Raw genomic sequence first — 19,972 nt, 5'->3', positions numbered from 1 at the left:
TCTAAAGCAGGCTTGGATTATGAGATAACTCTAAAAGGATGAAGAGTTATGGGGATAAATGCAAAGGCCCACACAGGCTTAAAAAATCAAGTATACAACTATAGAATTGAGATGTAGCTAGACAGCAGTCATGTGACCACAGGGCTTTAGTGAAATGAAAGCTCATAAGAATTAATTCTGTGAAGTGGTAGGGCCAAAATGATCATCTTAGGCTTCTACATTAATATCTAATGTCCAGATTGAGAGGTCACAGTCCTGCTGTATTCTGCCCTAGTCAGACCACATCTGCCTTGGGTTTTGTGTTTAACTTAAGGTGCCACATTTTAGGAAGAGTTTTGATATGCTTGGGTGTGTACAGGGGGGTAAGGACAGGGACCGAAACTGTGATTTCAAGGGAACTTCCAAATGAGGAAATCCTGTCTACCATGCAGGTCAACCTCTTCCCTGCATGGGAAGTCTTAAGAGTTGTCTCCTGCACTAAGAGCTTAAATGAGTGGCCTAAGGTTGAATAGCCAATATGTGTCAGAGATGAGACAAAATATAAAGAGGACGAGGATTATGGTGAGGGTACAAAAAACCATTTGAAAGAACTGAAGATGTTTAGCCTACACAAGATTTAAAGAAGGGTCATATGAATTAAAATCAGAAGAGATCTTCATGATCATTTTCAGAAATACCACAGAGGACCTTAAACTTGAACACCCTTTAATTTTTCCGACCTGATGTGCAGGATGTTTCTGATCCTCACCTTTCATCCTATCCTTATTCTTATTATTTGAGGTTTGATGACGAATTGGTTAAAACTCTAGTTCTGGATGAAGGAGAAACAGCCAATAGAAAATATGAATAATCAAGAGCGTTGGTGCCTCCTTTCTGGGGTTCCAGTCTGCTTTTGAAGGGTCTGTCTCTTTCCTAGAACATGTATCATAGTTGCTCTGTTCTTTGCCCCTCAGTACCTCATCATCCTGCAAGATCCCCAGCCTTGGTGTTCCACCTCATCACTACATCCCATTGAAGGTCACTGGGGCCATGTACCCCAAACTCTTAAGAAGGGGGCTCAGCTGGAACCTGGCTGCACTATTTTAGGACTTCCCTAACTTCTCTACCATGGGTTGAATACCCTCCTGTCTCCTCCCCTCCCTCCCCCCTTCAGCTTCTTTTTGTGCGTGGTCTTCCCCCATTAGATTGTAAACTCCTTGAGGGCAAGGGTTATAAAACAATCCTAACACTATTCCTTCCAGCTCTGGAATTCTGTGTCTATTTCCTAGAGAGGATTGAAATCCTTTTAAGGTAAGAGTTGATGATTATTTAAGATCATTTGAGCCCCAATAAGGGCCAAAGCCTGAACAAATCAACCAGAAGAAGCACCCCAACATAACAGATGGGCTTTTTCTTTGTTCTCTGAGGGAACTCAAAATGCCCCTTCCTGTGTCAGCAACTGCAGGACCAGATGAAGCTGACCAGTATTCTCCTGTTTGTGACCATTTAGGGGCCTCAGACCCAGACACTACCTTGAATAATGGGGCTTTTCTTACCTTGATATCCTATGGACATATGTCATGTAGGGGAAACAGATATCCTGGGACTATAATTTCAATTGACCCTTTAATACTTCTCCTATCTTATTGCATTTACAACCTATTAAATTAAGAAAATTCCTTTCTCATGCTATGGTTAAACATATATGGAGACCATAAATCTGAATTATCACCTAGCTTGTTGCCTCTTTAACCAAACTTTCAGGTCGCCAGAGTCTATGTATACACAGCTGGAATAGGGCAAGCGGCTTAAATGGCTGATCACAGATCTGTGGCTGGACAGGCCCTCGGAAAGCTGTCTAGGCCATCTCCGTCCTTTTCAGGATGAAGCGGCATTAGATCCCAGGTCGCCTGGGTCGCTCTGACTCTAAAGCCAGAGCTTTCTTCCTTGGTCCCGCAGGTGACGTCCCCCCCCCCCCCCCTCACCCCAACCCCGTTTGTTTGCTCTAAAGGAGGGCAGGGCCCGAAGGTTTCCGGAAGGATGCATGACACGTCACTACAAGGTATGAGGTCAGATTAAACACCAGTGCAAAGCGAGGCTCACACAATCACAACGCCAACGTCTGCCCGAAGGGGGCGTCCTCCGGCCATGCCAAGACGTCAGGCACATGCGCATCGCCTAGCCACCTCCTTCTACTTCCAACCCCGGAAACCCGCCCTTCCTTCACCCATTCCCTCCCCGCCTCCCGCAACAATCTCTCAAGCTCTTCCCGCTGTGTCTGTAGCTGCCGGAAAATGCCACAATCCCAGAAACCACCGCGCGCCTCAGAACTTCCGGCCCCCTCGCTTCCGTTCCTGTCAGTCCGTTCGGCTTAGCAGGCAGCCCAGAGGGTAACGATGGCCGAGTTGGACATCGGAAAGCACTGCCAGGTGGAGCACTGCCGGCAGAAAGGTGATCCTGGAGGGTTTTAGGAAGCGGACGCCGCCTTCTGGGGACCTAGAGTAGTTGGAAAGGAAGGGAAGGGAAGGGGTCAGAGACGGAAGGCCGAGCTGAGTGGATGGGGGAGGGCCCATAGAGAGGGCGGGGCCTGGCCAGAGGGGCGGGGCTCGCCAGAGGGGAGGAGCTAGGCTGCCTTGTGGGCGGGGCTCGCCGGAGGGGCGGGGATACGCCGCGTGGGCTCCTGAGCCTCCCAGAAGTCTGTGGACCCCGTGCTCCGAAGCTAATGCTATAGCGTTCCGTGCTTCGTAGAAGCCTGCAGGTTTCTTGCAGCCAGGTCAGACCGAACTGCTCTTGTCCTTCCCAGTAGGCGTTTCTCTGTGTAAGCTGACTGCTGGGTTACATTACGTTGTTCCCATCTTTCCTTCAGTCAGTCAGACGAGGGCACTGTGGTGTAGCGAAAAGAACAGTGGCCTGCAATTCACCGTTTTTGGGTTACAGCTCCAGTTGTGACACTAATTGGCTGTTTGAAGTTGGATAAGTCGCTTCCTCCTCCTCTCTGGGCTTCAGTTTCCACGTCTGTAAAGTTAGAGGTGGGACTGGTAAGGGTCCTTAACCCTTTTTTGTGTCATGGACCCCCTTTGACAGCCCGGTAAAGCTTATGGACTTCTCAGAATCATGAGTTAAGTGCATAGAACAAAATATATAAGATTACAAAGGAAGCCAGTTATATTGAAAGAACCCTGGGCCAGATGATCTCTAGGGTCTTCTAAGTCACATTCTTTATGTCTATGCATGGGACCTGCTGAACATTTGTAGAGCTTTAGTAATTGGAAGTAGTAGGGCTAGGCCTGTGAGACCATGGGTCAATAGCATGTGGTGAGCAATTTGAATAACAAATACTCACATTTTTATAGTATATTTATCTATTTTAATGATATTTAGTGTTTCTGTAGTTACTTTAAGGTTTTAAAAAGCACTTTACAAATATAATTTCGGTTTATCCTCACAGCAACCCTGGGACGTAGGTGCTATTAAATCCCCATTTTACAGATGAGAAAATTGAGGCAGACAAGGTTAAGACAAGGTTACATAGCTTTATCCCTTTAAAATTACCATAACTCAAGCAGCTTTTGGTCCAGAAGAGACGATGACCTAAATATACTACATATTAAAATTTTGTTATCACAACACTGCCTGCTGAGGGATAGATTTCCTAGTTAGGGGAAGATTCACAACTGACTCATGCTGAATTCTTCACATTGCATTATCGTGAAGAGGTCTAAGTGAAGTGGTTTGATGAAAATCTTTGTCCCAGGAATCAGATCTTGTATTGATCCCAAATGATGAAAGCATCAAAGTTACAAAGAGCAACATACATTTTTGCCAGCCACAATCCTACTTTGATCTTCTTCGAGGAAATCACACTTATCAAGTACTAGGAGCCAGGTTTTTTTCCCCCACTTATAGGCATTTCTATATCTCTTATTCTATAGGTTAATCTAAAATCAAATCTATAGGTTAATCTAAAATTATCACTGTTTTTGAGTATCCATTTTCCTGTCTTTCCTAGGAGATTCTTCAAAGAATCACAGGATATTAAAAATGGAAGGGACCTTAGAGATCATCTGGCCCAACCCCCTCATTTGCCAGGTGAGGAATCTGAAGCCTGGAGAAGTTAAGTACCTAAGGTACCACAGCTAGTAAGTGGGAGAGCTGGGACCCTAAGTCCAGATCTTGGGAATTTACTGCTCTTTCCACTGTAGCATAGGACCTTTATACCATTTCGCCCTATTTGATATAACAATAACTATTAGCCACTAACTATAGACAACAGTAGCATTTAAATCCAGTCTACTTCTGCTCCCATTCCCATTTTACATAAAAGAACTATTTCAGCTAAGTGAGTTTTGATTTTATTGTGCTCGTTATGAGGCAGTTCCCTGAAATAGGCTAATTTGGCTGGGGATATGTGAATATTGATTTCTGTTCATTGATTTTTTGACTGTATGGTAACCAGCTAGTACTCTACTTTCTAATCAGTTAGCTACTGTAGGATGAGGTTTGTTGTTTTTTGGGTTTTTTTTGTAAATTTTTTTATTTTGCACTTACATACAAAATGAGAAAAGAAAAAAAAACATTGCCATGTACGCAGCAGACCATTAGAGAGGATTAAATATAAAACAATAAATTTTCATTTCAAGAAGACCTACATAATAAATACTACATATTGTTTTCAAAGCTGCCCAGCTTTTCTTTGCTTCCTTGTTGGTTTTCTTTTGTTCTCTGCTGTACACTTATTACTTTAGTTTTTTCCCCTTCTCCCCCCCCCCCAATGAAGGCTACAATTAAACGTGAATATATATGCATAGATATCTAGAAACACAGACATATAGGCACATATACACTCATACACATATATGTAAAACTGTATTATGCTTATTTCCTCCTATCATCTGTTTCTCTGAAGGTGGATAGCATCTTCCTTCATAAGTCTTCCTTCAAGTCTTTCAGTGTTTTTCCAAATCAACTAGTTCATCATTTCCTATGCCACATTTCTGGATTCAAATATCATCTTTGTTCATAGGATCTTTGAGTTTAATTTAAGTATTTATAATAACATGGTTGCTCAAAGTTGTTCTTAAAGCAATACTGCTGTTACTGTATATAGTGTAATCTTGGTTCTGCCCATTTTGCTATTTGTTACTTTGTAGAGGTCCCTCCATGCTTTTCTAAAATCATTGAGCTCATCATTTCTTGTGGCATGAACATATATCACAATTTGTTTAGCCATTCCCCAATTGACAGGCATCCCCACAGTTTCCAGTTGTCTGCCACCATGAAGAGAGCTACTATAAATATTTTCAAACATGTAGGTTCTTTTCCATTTCCCTTAATATTCTTGGGAAACAGACCTGATAGTGGTATGACTGGGTCAGAGGGTATAGGTGGTTTAATGACTCTTTGGGCGTAATTCCAAATTTCTCTCCGAAATGGTTAGATCAGCTCACATATCCACCAACAGTGAATTAAGATCCCAGTTTTTCCACATCTCTTTTAACATTTGTCCCTTTTATCATCTTAGCTAATCTGATAGGTATAATATGATATCTCAAGGTTGTTTTAATTTGCATTTCTCTAATCAATAATGATTTAGAGCATTTTTTCATGTGACTATAAATTATTTTGATTCTTTATGAGAAAATTGCCGTTTTACACCTCACAACACTATTGCTTGTTTGTTCATAAGTTGTTCACCTATCCACAAGTCTGATAGGCTGTATGTTCCATGTTCTTCAGATTTTCTTGTAATATCTCTTTTTATATCTAGGTCACGTATCCATTTTGACCTTATCTTGGTAAATAGTGTAAGATATTAGCCTGTGCCCAATTTCTGCCATACTACTTTCCAGCTTTCCCAACAATTTTTACCAAATAATGAATTCTTATACCAAGTTTTTGTATAAGTCTTTACTCTCGTCAAACACTGGGTAACTATATCTGTTTGCTGCTGTAGATCATATGTCTACTGTGTTCCACTAGTTTAACTTTTCTGTTAAGTAGTACCAAATAGTTTTGATAATTACTGCCTTATAACATAGTTAAGATCTGGTACTGCTAAACCTCCTTCCTTTACATTTTTTCCATTAGTTCCTTTGATATTCTTGACCTTTTGCTTTTCCAAGTGAATTGTGTTATTTTATCTAGCTCCTTAAAATAATTTTTTTGGTAATTGGGATGGCATTGAATTTATAGATTAATTTTGGTAAAATTGTCATTTTTATTATATTGGCCTTGCTTACCCGGATGAGGTCCTTTCAAATAAGTTTTAGCTTATTCTACCTCTCAAATGAAGTTCAGCAGTACATTCCTTTTGTGAATATATCTGAAGTTATTTGCCCATACTCTTAAATAAATATGAGGCACAGGAAAGGTATTTAAAGGAATTTCATGTTGTAGGCAGAGAAGTATGTCATTAATTGTCTATTGCATAATCTTGGAATAGACACTTTGTATGGAGTTACAAAAACTCATCTCATATCTCAGTTCATGAAGTAGTTATCAATATCAAGGAAACGTGTAATATCTATCCAAGATATATGTCCAAGAATCAACTCTATTAACTGCCCATCCAGCTCCATATCATTATCGGACAATAGGCAGAGAAGCATGGTGGCTTCTGGTAGCCGCCATCCGCCTTACTAGGAGCTGATGTGGAATCAAAGTTTTCATTGTTTCACTTGTAGGAGTAGTTATCTCAGCCTCTGCCCTACTGAGGGACAGGATCTGAAGGCCTTCTTGCTCAGAACCTACTATCCTGGAATCAACATCATCACCCAGCAGTTGTAGGAACTAACTTCAGCCACCACTTCTAGCTCAGGCAGGTATGGGCTTTGTTGACTCTGAGTTTCTTGTCCTTTACCTGCTTTTCTCTGGACTCTCCATCACTGTATTTGCTTAGAAGGTGAGGTTTGTGCAGTAGGCCTGATAAACTGTATTTGGAGGCTTATTTGCCCTATGACCTACTGCCTGGTTTACAGGCTGATCTCACCTTCACAAGGCAAGTCAGGGGCTTCTCTTGTCCTTATCCCAGGTCCCAGGGTCACTGCAGTTCCTTCTTCACTCTTTTTAAGGAGAGAACAGATGAATGTCAGCTTCAAGTATCATAGATATTTCATGGATATGGGAGCCCTGGTCAACTGGCACTGCCCTTGTCCTGTGACTAGTAAATTTTTACTTCTTCCTCTTGCATTAGCCCCTGTGATTCAGAGTTACCTTTGGCCAAGGCAAGCCCTACTCTTCCCTACCTCTCCACTCTTTCCTCTCCAGATCTACCTTTAATGTTCTTCACTTCATTGTGCCCTTTGGAACATCTTTTAATTACAATATTTCCTTCATCTTGACCTCTTCCTTTCACATTCTTTCCATCTGCATGCACTCAAAGAAAACTGACTCCCTCTAGACGACACTGCATTCCTGACCTGTCCTTACCATATATTTTTTCCTTTCCCCCACACTGAGCCAGAAGTAGGTACACTTCCTGTTCCTCATTGCCATTTCCAGACTCTTTCCCTACTGCTATCACTTAGCAGCATTTCATTTGAGATTTACTCCATCTGTCTCTTTGATACTATCAGTTTCATTGCTGTAGTCATCTAAAGGCCTTCAAATTTTTCTCTTTTTTAAAATTGCATGCCATAGCTTTTCATTTTAATTTTTATAATTTGTCACATATATATAATATATATGCTGTTTCTCTACCTGATAGCTCATTCAGAAATTACTACCAACCTTAGAAATCATTTCACTGACAAAATGTTATTTGGTGCCTATTTCGTTCATAAAGGTATTAATGAAACAAGTCAATAAGCATGTATTAAGCACGTACTATGTTGTAGGCACTGTACTAGGTGATAGGGATACTGAGAAAGGGGGAAAAAAAGTCTCTGCACTCAAAAAGCTCACAGTCTCATGGGGGAGACTACATGAAAGCAACTATGTCCAAACACTACACATAGGATAATTTGGAGATCATTTCGGAGGAAAGGCCCTAAGGATATGAAAGACTGGGAAGGGCTTCTTGCAGAAGGTAGCATTTTAGCAGAGACTTCTAGGAAGCCCGAAGAGGGAGGTGAGGGAGAGACTTCAAGCATGAGGCTTCTGGGTGGGCTCCAAGCTCTTTGCCTCTTGTTTCTTAGTTTTGTGCTACTTAATAAAGTGCGTTTGATGAGACTTTTCAGTAATTTTGTCAAGAATAGAAGTTAAGAATCCTGACCTATAGTTGGCAGACTCCATTTTCATCACTTTTTCTCTTAATCTCTAGTCTTGCAAAGATTACTGTTTGTTTCAGTCCAAAGGCCATTCCCCTTGGCAGAGAAAAAAAAAAAAACAAAATAAGTCAGGTAGTTCATCCTTGTCTCTAGTGTGCTGATCATCTCAGACTACAAAACAGCACTCCTAGCCCTTCACTAGTTCTCTTTTCCCTAATGTAACTCAAAACAAAACAAAAAAGCTTTTCATTATGCAGTTCTCAACCTCCACTCTGAGTTTCAGCATTCCTAGTGCCATTCTATTTCTGTCTTAGTATTCTTTCTGTGCTATACTTTTGTATTCATTCTTTTACCTGCCCTTGCTTTAACCTTCTCAGGTTTTTTTCCCCCCTGTACATCTTAGGTTTTTCATAACAATGTCTCTATGAAGTAGGTAAGAGACCCATAATTATTATTTCCATGTTATAACTGAGGCTTGTAGTATTTTGTTGAATTATCAGGAAAATCAGATCAGGAAATTAAAAAGCAGATCAGGAAATAAAACTTAGAACTTCTGACTTCTCATTCATCCTTCTTAGCACAAAAGATACATAATTCCTAATAATTCCAATTCCATTATCCTCCTCTCACAAATTTCATATGATTGTGTCATATGTAGCATGGTGTACCTGCAAAGAAATAGTACTTTTTTAAAAGTTTTCTTAAGAAAACAAAATAAAATCACATTCTGAGAATTAATATTTTTTCTTTTAATTTTAGATTTTCTTCCATTTGTGTGTGATGGATGTTCAGGAATATTCTGGTAAGGCATATTAGCAGTATCTTATATAAAATGGAGGATTAGTGTGAAGGTCTCTACCAGGCTATTTATTACTGAGAAAATGGAGACTGTTCTTGTTTTATGTACTAGTTATACTCTGTGGCTATTATTTAAGATTTATTATAATATTCTCTGAAATAAAACTTACTCATGGATGTGTACCACACATTAGAATCCTTTGCCATCCACATGTGAGGTTCGTTAAACACCAGTTAAATGTGTGAATTGCAGTCACACAGAGTCAGTGATAATTAATAGTCCTTACATTGAACAAGACTAATGGCCAGAGATGGGCAGTTTGTGATGATTGCTTATTAAGATCAGAACGAAACCTGGGCTAATCTCTCAAGTGGTATCAAGAACATATTTTAGAGTACAAAGCAAGGGGCAGCTAGGTGTTGCAGTGAAGAGCACTCTGCCCTTGGAGTCAGGAGTACCTGAGTTCAAATCCACCCTCAGACATAAAACACTCATTAGCTGTGTGACCCTGGGCAAGTCACTTAACCCCATTGCCTCATCAAAAAGTAAAAATAAAAAATAAAAATAAAATAAAAAAATAAAAATAGAGTACAAAGCAAAACTTGAGAATTGACTGAATATTTTGGAAAATATTTTCCAGTTATCACATTATGTAGTATTTAATAATATTGAGTAAAACTTTGAAAGAATTTAGTTTTCAGGAAATTCAGAAAGGATTATTAGAAGACAAAAAGCAATTTGGTGGACAGACTGTTTCCTAATGAAATTCCTTAATCTGTGATTGACATCAATGTAGAAGTAGCATACTGTGGTGAATGCTTTAGTAACTGAGTTTGATATTTTTCTATTAGTGCTATTTGAGAAATGACAGGAGTTAGAAGCTTTCTAATATTTGTGAACCATTCTTAACTGAGTGGTGTGAATGTTCATTTACCCCCATGCAATTTTCTGTCTGTGACTATATTCTAGATTTTTGGATCAAAGTATTAAAATGTAAAGGCAGAATATGTGCTAGTGCAGGCCTGCACAATCTGTGGCCTGCTAAAGGATTTCAGGGGTAAAGGATCCTCTACATTTTTTGCAGACCACCCAAAATCCTTTGGTAGGCCACAGGTTGTACAGGCCTGTGCTAGTGGAACCAATACAGGAGGATATTTACAAAGTTCAGACCCCCAAAGTAGAATATCATAAAGCATACAAATTAAAAGTGATATTCAATTTTTGCTGTTAACATTAAGAAGAAAAGCATGATGCTGACTTTGAAGCCAGGAGTACCTGGATTCAAATCCTGCCTCTGACATACTGGCTTTGTGACCCTGGGCAAGCCACTTAACCTCTTAGTGCTGTCAACAATTCTAAAAAAACAAGAGTTGCAGAGAAAGTACAGGCCTGCATTGGTCAGAGAGTATTCCATTTATTAGTGAAATCATAGTCAGTCCCTAAGCCTATTATTAAGATAGCATTGTTCTTAATTAAAAAATATATAACTAGTACAGGAGGATTGGACCTCGAGTTAACTGACATTTAATTTTATAATAGAGAATATATTTCATGTAGAAACTTATCATAAATTATACATTAATTATATAATCATCTTAGCCCCGAGAATACTATGCAGAGGTATCAAACTTGGGACCCAAACCAAATTAAAATATAATTGAGAAATGTTTAACAAAATAAATAAAAATACAGTGCAACATAAATAATATTAATATATGGTTTCCTAAGTCATTATGCAGCTATAGGGACCTATTTCTGTTTTGAGTTTGGCACCACTATACATGATAAAAGAGCAAAATAAATGCGAAATATCTAAAAGTTGTATTAAATGGTTAAAATTTTGTTTTATTTTCTGATTTTGTTTTGTTTTTGGTTTCAGTCTTGAGCACAGAAGCAGGGAGTCTCATGGCTGTTCTGAGGTATGAATAAGCATGTTAACTATTTTCCCATAATGTACTTAAAAACATTCTTCTGTATTTCTATTTGAGGTATGATTATCACTATCTTTCTCTTTTATAAAGAGGCTGAATAATAGGAATTAAGAATTTTAATTTCTTTGTTTCCGTAATATCAGATAAAATTTAACCAGATAAAGAAATATATGAAAAACTGGTTTTATTTTTTTTTTCACTGAGGTTCATTTTACGATAAGTTAATTTTTTATACGTTGGCATGTACAGCTTTTTGTGATCATGCTTTTTGTGCATGTACAAATTAAAGAGTCCAACCTTGAAATTATAGGATTTCAAAGTTGGAAAAAACCTTAAATATCATCTAGTGAAACCCATCATTTTCAGATGAGGAAACTGAGGCTTAGAGAGGTGACTTGACTTAGCCAAGGACACATAGTGGCAGAGTTAATCAGAACCCAGGTCATCAGACTTTCTTCATGACTTCTTACACTATGCCATGCTGCATGTCTACTTAAAGATTTGGACCCTATGTTTACCTTTGATGAGATCCACAATAAAGCAAATGGCTTTTTATTGACCCAGATCTATTCAGATTTGTTTTTTTTTTTTTTCCACCTAATAGCAGGATACTGTGAAAAGATGCAAGGAAGTAAATTTTTAGAAACTGATTTGGTCTCTATGTAGCACAGTATGAAAACAGATAAACAATGAGAAATAAAGTTTTTGATCTGGGTATTCTATGTGTATATATGCCACATGAGTACAGATTTTAGAAACACCTAGATATTTGATGAAGTTTTTCACTGTATGATCTGTTTCTCAACAGATATTTATTGAAGGCTTCTATGTACAAAACAGCATGTTATATGTTCAATACCAAAAAGTCTAAGGTTTTAGTTCTTACCCCAAGAAATTTATGGTCGAGTGCAGAAAAAAAGACAATTAAGTTCTCTTTCATAAGAGGAAATAGCAACAGTGCAGGCAGATGAGTGCTGCTTCTATAGACTGTAGGACCTGAGACAGGATTCTTTCTGGATGTCCAGAACAAGGTGACTGAGTTAGTACATACTATATACATAGCAAATAAAAAAACTTAAGAAAACGAAACACTTTCATAAATGCTAAGTGAATGGTACAGTCAGTAAAAGCATATATGAATAAGTGCTTTTCTTTGAATGTGTAGCATTATGTAGACAATTAAGGTGCAGCAATATGTGTTGCATACAGACTTTCTTCATTTATACAAGTGAAGGATAGATAGATCAAAATTTGACCCTCAAAAGTTATGGGGTAGCTCTTTATATGGAATATAAATATTAGCTCACTTACTGCAGTCATGAAGTTTTTCATAGTTATGATATTCATTTAAGATTTTAAAACATTTAAAGAATAAAAATAAAACATCACTTTCATTAATTACATTTAGAGTATTCACTTTGGGAAGAATAAAATTCATATGTTTTTCCTAAGCAGCTTATAAATCAGTCTGTGTTGATCTATTTTCTCTCATACAATTTAATATCTATAACTATATCCTGACTGTGAATCCAAGTATTAAGTAATGAAAGCAGAACATATGTTGGTAGAACCATCATAGGAGGTTGTTAAGAAATCCAGAGCCCAAGGTGGAAGCATTGAGATGGAAAAAGGCTCTTTGGCTGCCTGTTTTTTTCAGCCAGTGTTTTCCTAAATCCATCTTAGAGATTTGGCCAGTGCTTACTTTTGAGCCACAGTGAGGAGTAGCTTCTTTGTCCTATCACCTCTTCTGTTTTTATGAAGGGATAGCTTAATATATGGGATATTGTATTAAGTTCATTATACAATGAAATAGAGTTTTATAGTGGTATACGTATAATTACATATTATATGTATACATATAATTATGTTTTTTTTAAATTACATAATTAAAAAAATTAGACACTGGGTTTAATCTGGATGGAGGAGAACAAAACCAATATAGCTAAACAAAAGAAGAAGGTAATACAAAATTGAGCTTAATTTTTTTTTTTTTTTTTTGCTTTTTTTTTGGTGAGGCAGTCAGGGTTAAGTGGCTTGCCCAGAGTCACACAGCTAGTTAAGTGTCAAGTGTCTGAGGCCAGATTTGATTAATATTTCCTTTAGCTTAGTTATCGTATATATACATATACAATAGCTGGTTATTGTATTCTTATTTTAGTCTTTGAGAGAACTTGAAAAAGGTTAGTGTACCAAGCTAGTTAGTCATTCATTACACAAACATGTGTGTCTCTTCAAAAACATTCTCCTGGTTGCTTGAAATCAGTAGAAGTTTATTAAGCATCTCCTTGGTGCGTAGTAATTTAACTTATTAGATCTAAAAAGATATGGCATCTCCCTTCCAAGAACTAAAATCTAAAATATGAAATAAGCATACAAATGTGATCCTGACAAAAAGATGACATTTATGAAAATAATAAAGTCATTGCTATAATTAATGCAATATTAAAATTATTTCTTCAAAATAGATTTGAATAAAATCTAATTGCCTGTCATTGTTAAATTACAAGGACATTTTTCCCTCTCTATATTTCTAGGTGAACATAAAAAGTGAGAGATTGAAGACTGATGACCATTCATCTTACCCATGTTCATACAAGGACTGCAGTGGAAGAGAGCTTGTGCCAGTGTTATGTCCCTTCTGTGAGAAGAATTTTTGCCTGAGGTGATGATTGGACCCTTCAAAGATTGTAGGTATTTTTAAATTCTGTGCAAGTTTGTAAACCAACCAGTATCTACTCTTCTGTACTGTGTAGACACCGGCACCAGTCAGACCATGAATGTGAAAAGCTGGAAGTTCCTCAGGCTCGGATGGCTGCCACACAGCAGCTTGTTAAAGAAATCATAGGTAAGGTCTAAAGAATTTGGTTATGCTGATTTCTTTTACCTTGCACACTTGCTATTTCCAAAGCTCTTGCCTGCTTCATGAACCTTCTCACAGTCAGTCAAAAAACCTTTGTTAAGCACTGGCAGAAAAGCAAAAAACACAGTCCATACTGTCATGGAGCTGACATTATAGTGTGGAAGACAGCATGCAAATAACTTAGGTGTAAACAGGATATACATTGTAAGTGGAAGATGATTTCAGGAGGAAAAGGACTGGGAACGGCCTGCTACTGAAGGTGAAATTTGAGCCAAGTCTTGAACAAAGGAAGCCAGGAGGCAGAGGTGAGGAGGAAGAGAATTCTGGGCATAGGGGAAGCCAGTGAAAATGCACTGAGTTGGGAAATAAAATGTCTTGTTTGAGGAACAGCAAGGAGGCTGGGGGAGGGGAGGAGGGGAGAAGTAGTAAGGAGGGTATAGGAAGACTAGAAAGTAGGGATGTGAAAGGCTTTACAAGCCAGAGGAGTTTATGTCTGATCCTGGAAGTATTAGGGAGCCACTGGAGTTTACTGACTAGGTGATGCAAACCTGTGCTTTATGAAGACAACTTTGGCATCTGAATGGAGAGTAGACTAGAGTTGGGAGAGACTGGAGGCAGGGAGACCAACCAGCCAGCTATTGCAGTAGTCCAAATGTGAAATGTTAAGGGCTTACACCAGGGTAGCGGCTGTGTCGTAGGAGAGAAGGGGGTATATGTAAGAAATTTGACTCAAATGCCACCTTCTGCCTGAACCCTTTTCCTGGTCATTCCTAATGCTAATGCCTTTCCACTGAGGTTACCTTGTGTCTGTTTTATATATACCAATATATGTGCATGACTCCCCCTATAATTGGAGCTTCCTGTTAAGCTTTCTTCTTTGTATCCCCATCAGCTAGTAAAATACCTGGCACTTAGTGGACGCTTAATTAAATCACCACTAGATGTTTCCTAGAAGTGGGACTTCTGATTAATTCAAAATTGCATGGAATTATCCTTTTCATTTTATCCTTCATGAGCTGCTTAGTTTGGTTGAAATTTCACAGGCACAGAATTTGAGAGTTGGAGGGATCTCAGTGTTACATGGGGCTAGAGATGGTACTGTGGAAAGAGATTGGAATTAGAATCAGAAAACCAGGCTTCAAATCCCAGCTCTGCCCCTTAGGTCCTGTGTGACCTTGGATAAGTCATTTAGCCTCCGGGAGCCTCATTCTTCATCTCTAAAATGAGAGGGTTGGATTAGATGACCTCTGAGGTTCTTCCCCATCCTAAATATGTAATCCTGTCATCCGTAGTTTGGGATGCCATTCTGAAGACCATACAACCCTGGCTAACCAGATGCCTTCCAGGATCCATTGTTCAGAAATGGAAGTAGGTGAGAAGTATGGATGAGTCCGTATAAGCTATCCTTGAGGAGGAGGATGATGATGATGATGATGATAATCATCATGGTAATAGCTAACATTTACATTGTGCTTTAAGATTTGCAAAGCACTTTACAAATATTACCTCATTTTATCCTCAAAGTAATCCTGGGACGTAAGTGCTATTATTATATTCATTTTACAGATGAGGAAACTGAGACACAGTGAGGTTAAGTGACTTACCCAGGGTCACACAACTAATAAGTGTCTGAGGCCATATTTGAACTCGGGTCTTCCTGACTCCAGGTCTAGAATTCTATACACTGCAAAAACATAGTATATATTTTCTTTGTTTATTAAATAAAGTATATATTTTCTTTATCTTTCCCATGTTACTAAATACGGATCATATTCTTTAGAAATGAAAAAAGACACATTACGGGCAAAGCTCAGCGGTGCAGTAGATAGAGCACCACCCCTGGAGTCAGGAGGACCTGAGTTCAAAGCCGGCCTCAGACACTTGACACTTAACTAGCTGTGTGACCCTGAGCCAGTCACTTAACTCCATTGCCTAGCAAAAAAAAAAAAGAAAAAAGGCACATTAGAGTTCATCCAGCCACCTCATTTTATGGGTAAGGAAACTGAGAATCAAAGAGATTAGGTGATTTTCTCAAAAGCACATGGGCAGTAAATTAGCCAAGGCAGAATTTGAACCCAGTTCCTTGGACTTCAGATCCACTGGACTTTCCACTACAGGAGAATATGCAGAAATGCAAAGTTTCTGCTTTGTGCAAACTCTCCAGGTATTCCTGGGCAAGATGAAGAAGCCTTCAGTAGAAATTTTCCCCAGTGGTAGGTTATGCCCTCACCACCTTGCCTAGTAAGTGCAGTATCTTTAGTTTTTAAAAAGGTATTACGGACTGTATTTGTGGATGATTCTTGGTGTTTTAATTTATCATTAGGCACTTGTAATAAAACTAGAAAATATAGCCTATGATAATTTCATCAGGTGCTAATTTTCTTATTTTTCAGATTCTAAGAAAGGAACAGCAATAAGCAGAGGTCGCAGAGGTGCAAAGAACAGTGAAACTGCAGCAAAAGTTGCACTGATGAAATTAAAAATGCACGCTGATGGAGATAAATCTTTGCCACAGGTTGGGCTTCGGTGTTTTAAAAATGTGTTACTCCATTATAGCAAATCTTACAATCTTATTAAACTTCAAAGGGGTGTGTGTGTGTGTGTGTGTTCGTCCGTCCGTCCATGTCCGTGTCTGCGTGTTCAGCAAAGGGAGAAGGTGTCCATATTTAACCCAATTGAATTTTATTTTATCTATTTTTATTATTTTATTATTTTATCTACTTTAAACTAAATGGCCCTATTTCCAGGACTTGAACTTTTTTGTTAAATGGATTTTTGTTATAGCAATAATTAACTTTACATATAGACATTTCTTGAATGTAAGGTGTGTGTTTTTTTTTTAATCTAAGTTGAATTGTGTAGCAGTATGTTTAGAAGTCTTGAGATCTGGGTTCTATTTGTAATACCTACAGCAAATGAGGGAGGCAGCAGGGGTGTATAGCCTGGGAATCAAGAGTTTGAATCTGAGTTTTGCTCTTAATTCTATCTGTATTTGGACAAATAGTGAAACTTCTCTGGACTTCAGTTACCCCACTAAAAAAAGTAGGGGTTGTATTTTGACTTCTGAGGTTCTGTTCAGCACTAAGATTTTATGACTCTCTGTTCTTTCCCTTAGGGTACAACAGGTACATTCCCACAGAGCTGGTTACAAAATGAGTTTCTATGAAGTGAACCCTACTTAATCTCTGATATGCTTTATAGAATCAAAGATGAGCTCATTGAATGAAATGAAAGTTGTTGGCTTACATTTTCTTTTTCGTTTTTGCTTTGAAAAGAGAGATGTCACCTTTTTTCAGAGTAACTTTAATAAGTCATTAAAAGTCTAGAAGAAAAATAAAAGTCTAGAGGGAAGGGCACCTTGACTCCCATTATTTCTCTGCTGAACGCTTGATAATCACTAACAAAAACCCTTGATGCATTGTCACCTTCCCTTTATCTTGGTGTTGGTATTTACCAAGTTGTCTCTTTTTTCCCCCTCTTCTTGGCTCCAAATCACTATTGCCCCTTATTTTAAAAGTAGCATCCTCTTGGCCAAGAGAAATGCATAATGTGTATTTTTTTTTTTACTTTATTTTTGCAGACAGAAAGAATTTACTTTCAGGTATTTTTACCTAAGGGGAGCAAGGAGAAAAGCAAGCCCATGTTCTTTTGTTATAAATGGAGTATTGGCAAGGCGGTGGATTTTGCAGCTTCATTAGCCAGCCTTAAAAATGAGAACAACAAAGCAACGGCCAAGGTAGTGCTAACTGATTTGTAGTAATTGTCATGTGAAAATTGGTAGATTACTTTCTTCAAAGTGCAATTGCTAATTGTAGTCCTATTGTTTCTTTTACAGAAATTAAGATTGTGTAACATTGCAACAGGAGAAGCCTTACCTTCAGATCAATCTTTGGACACATGGATTACTAAGGAAGATTGCCCTTTATATAATGGTGGAAATATTATCTTAGAATATCTTAACAACGAAGAACAATTTTTGGAAAATGCTGATTCTTACTTAAAGTAGCCATTCAAGGACAACCCACAATTATTAGGAAAACAATACATTTAAAAATTAATTTATTAAATATTAACACCATGTACTCTTCAAAGAAAGGTACTTTTAAGCTTAGTTCAACTATGACAGTGATACATTATTTAATGAGTTTTTATATAAAGTATTTTTGTAATTATGCTAAAAATTATGATAAAAGTAATTTTGGGCTGAAAACCAAATATCAATAAATTCAAGTAAAGCATTACTGTATACATGTACACACAGATAGCACATAGGTCACTTCCTATGATGGATAGTAGTTCTTTATCTAAAACTTCATCAGAAGAAGTGGTAATAAAAGAGGAAACATAGGAATAATAATAATAGTAATAACTGTTTTAAAGTTTGCAAAGTGCTTCATAATATATTACCTCATTTGAGCCTTATAATAACCCTGCTGGCTCAGGCTGGGGGTGGTAGGAATGCCAAATATTGGGGGTGGGGAAGATGTTGCTGTACAAAATCATCACTAACTATTAAAGTTCAATGCGCCAGAAACAGTGCATGATGATAGTCTTGAGGGAAGGAAGGGGATTGTGGAATAAGATTAAAGGATGGGAAGAGAGGAGATGAGAATTCCAATTTAATATACCAAGAGGAGAGAGGAGCAGAAGGGAAAGGTATAGAGGAAGAGAAACTTCCAGTATATAAATCTGTGTTAAGACAGAGGTTGGGTTTCACAAGATTTGTGGCAAGAGCTTAATAGTTTTTATTAAATTCAGTGTAAAAAGGTTGATTTAATAAAAATCTGCTTTTATATGCCTGTTTCAAAAGCTAGACATTTAGTCAAAAGAACACTAGCATAAAATGTGTCCACTTCTACCCTCAAGTACTTGCTCTCTCTGCAGCCTTGGGCAAATTAATTCACAATCATCTTTTTTTTTCTTTCTTTTTTTTAGTTTTTAGGCAATTGGGGTTAAGTGACTTGCCCAGGGTCACACAGCTAGTAAGTGTCAAGTGTTTGGTCTGAGGCCAGATCTGAACTCAGGTCCTCCTGACTTCAGAGCTGGTGCTCTATCTACTGCGCCACCTAGCTGCCCCCCACAATCATCCTGACATTCATTTTTCTCATCTATAAAATGGGGTTGCCCTCTGCCCCATGCCATTTTAAGTATCCAGTGAAACAGTGGAAAGGGTTTTTTGTTTTATACTTACCACAGAATATTGTGTAAACTGAGGCTTCATGGTATAGGGGAAGGTGAATCAGGAAGCTCAGATGCGCACTACCAAGCCATGTGGTCTTAGAAGATTATTTACTTGTTCTAGGTCTTACTTTACTAATTTTTACAATGAGGAAGTTGAACCAAGTAATCCCTTAGCCCTGCGTCCAGCTCTAGCACTTTAAAGGCAACATTAGCACTATGTATTGCAGCTTTAGTACAATGCCTCAGGTGGAGATGAGGTCATCTTGTTGGGGAAGAGGAAGATTTATCATTGTATTTCCCGAACTGTTTGCAACCAAGTCATCCTAGAGGATTTAATGAGATGTATGTTCAGGGACAACAGTCAAACACAGAATCTCAAAGGGACCTCAGTTTATCTCATCCAATCCATAATTGAATAGAAGTCCTTTCTACAGTATCAGTTCAGTTCAACAATATTTAAGTCGTTACTTTGTGCCAAGAATAGTGCTTAGTGCTGGGGCAACAAATACAAAAACAAAACCATTCCAGTCCTTTTAAGGATCTTGGAAGGCAGGTTTTTTTTTTTTTAAATCAAATATAGCAACTGAGGGTATTTCTAGTGGTTACTGACTCAGCCTTGATGCTCGCCTCGCGCTCAGCACCTTCAGTTGCCTCTCCCCTCTGACTGGAGGGCAGAGCAATGAACTACTCTCAAGACCTCCCATTATAAAGGGCTCACATCTTAGCATCATTTTCTGTCAGCTGCTTTACTTGGTTTCAACTCTATGAACATCATATCCTGGCACTAGGTACCTGTTCATGGTCCCCTTCCTCTCTCCTCCTTTTAGCTCCTTTATATATATATGTATATTAACTATTGATTATTGAGTTCCCTGTCACTAGTGGTATTCAAATGTAGGTTGAATAACCATTTGTCAGAAGTGGTGCAGATGGAATTAATGCTTTCAGTAGTGATTGAACCAGACCACTTTGCCCAAGATCACAGAGCTGGTTTGTAACAGAGCTCAGACTACAT

The 19,972-nt window shown here is 38.2% G+C and overlaps 1 protein-coding gene across 1 annotated transcript; it reads left to right on the top strand.

Annotated features, from left to right (window-relative positions):
* Window positions 1-2,231: 2,231 nt before the first annotated feature.
* Window positions 2,232-18,571, top strand: LOC114054094 (AN1-type zinc finger protein 1-like). The gene is made up of 8 exons (XM_027877208.1): window positions 2,232-2,430; window positions 8,946-8,988; window positions 10,865-10,904; window positions 13,451-13,578; window positions 13,670-13,761; window positions 16,170-16,291; window positions 17,357-17,512; window positions 17,612-18,571. The coding sequence occupies exons 1-8, from the start codon at window positions 2,376-2,378 to the stop codon at window positions 17,780-17,782; spliced, it is 807 nt and encodes a 268-aa protein (XP_027733009.1). The 5' UTR covers window positions 2,232-2,375; the 3' UTR covers window positions 17,783-18,571.
* Window positions 18,572-19,972: the final 1,401 nt, after the last annotated feature.

Source organism: Vombatus ursinus, unplaced genomic scaffold, assembly GCF_900497805.2.
Source record: "Vombatus ursinus unplaced genomic scaffold, bare-nosed wombat genome assembly UNPS02014812.1, whole genome shotgun sequence".
Classification (NCBI taxonomy): domain Eukaryota; kingdom Metazoa; phylum Chordata; class Mammalia; order Diprotodontia; family Vombatidae; genus Vombatus; species Vombatus ursinus.
This window is presented reverse-complemented; position numbering and strand designations above follow the sequence as displayed.

Bases quoted from the DNA above. Each gene is read 5' to 3' on its own strand.
- LOC114054094 (XM_027877208.1), top strand. From the start codon at position 2,376: ATGGCCGAGTTGGACATCGGAAAGCACTGCCAGGTGGAGCACTGCCGG. The intron at 8,989-10,864 runs GTAAGGCATATT...TTTTGGTTTCAG, and splicing joins GGATGTTCAGGAATATTCTG to TCTTGAGCACAGAAGCAGGG. The intron at 16,292-17,356 runs GTTGGGCTTCGG...TTATTTTTGCAG, and splicing joins GAGATAAATCTTTGCCACAG to ACAGAAAGAATTTACTTTCA.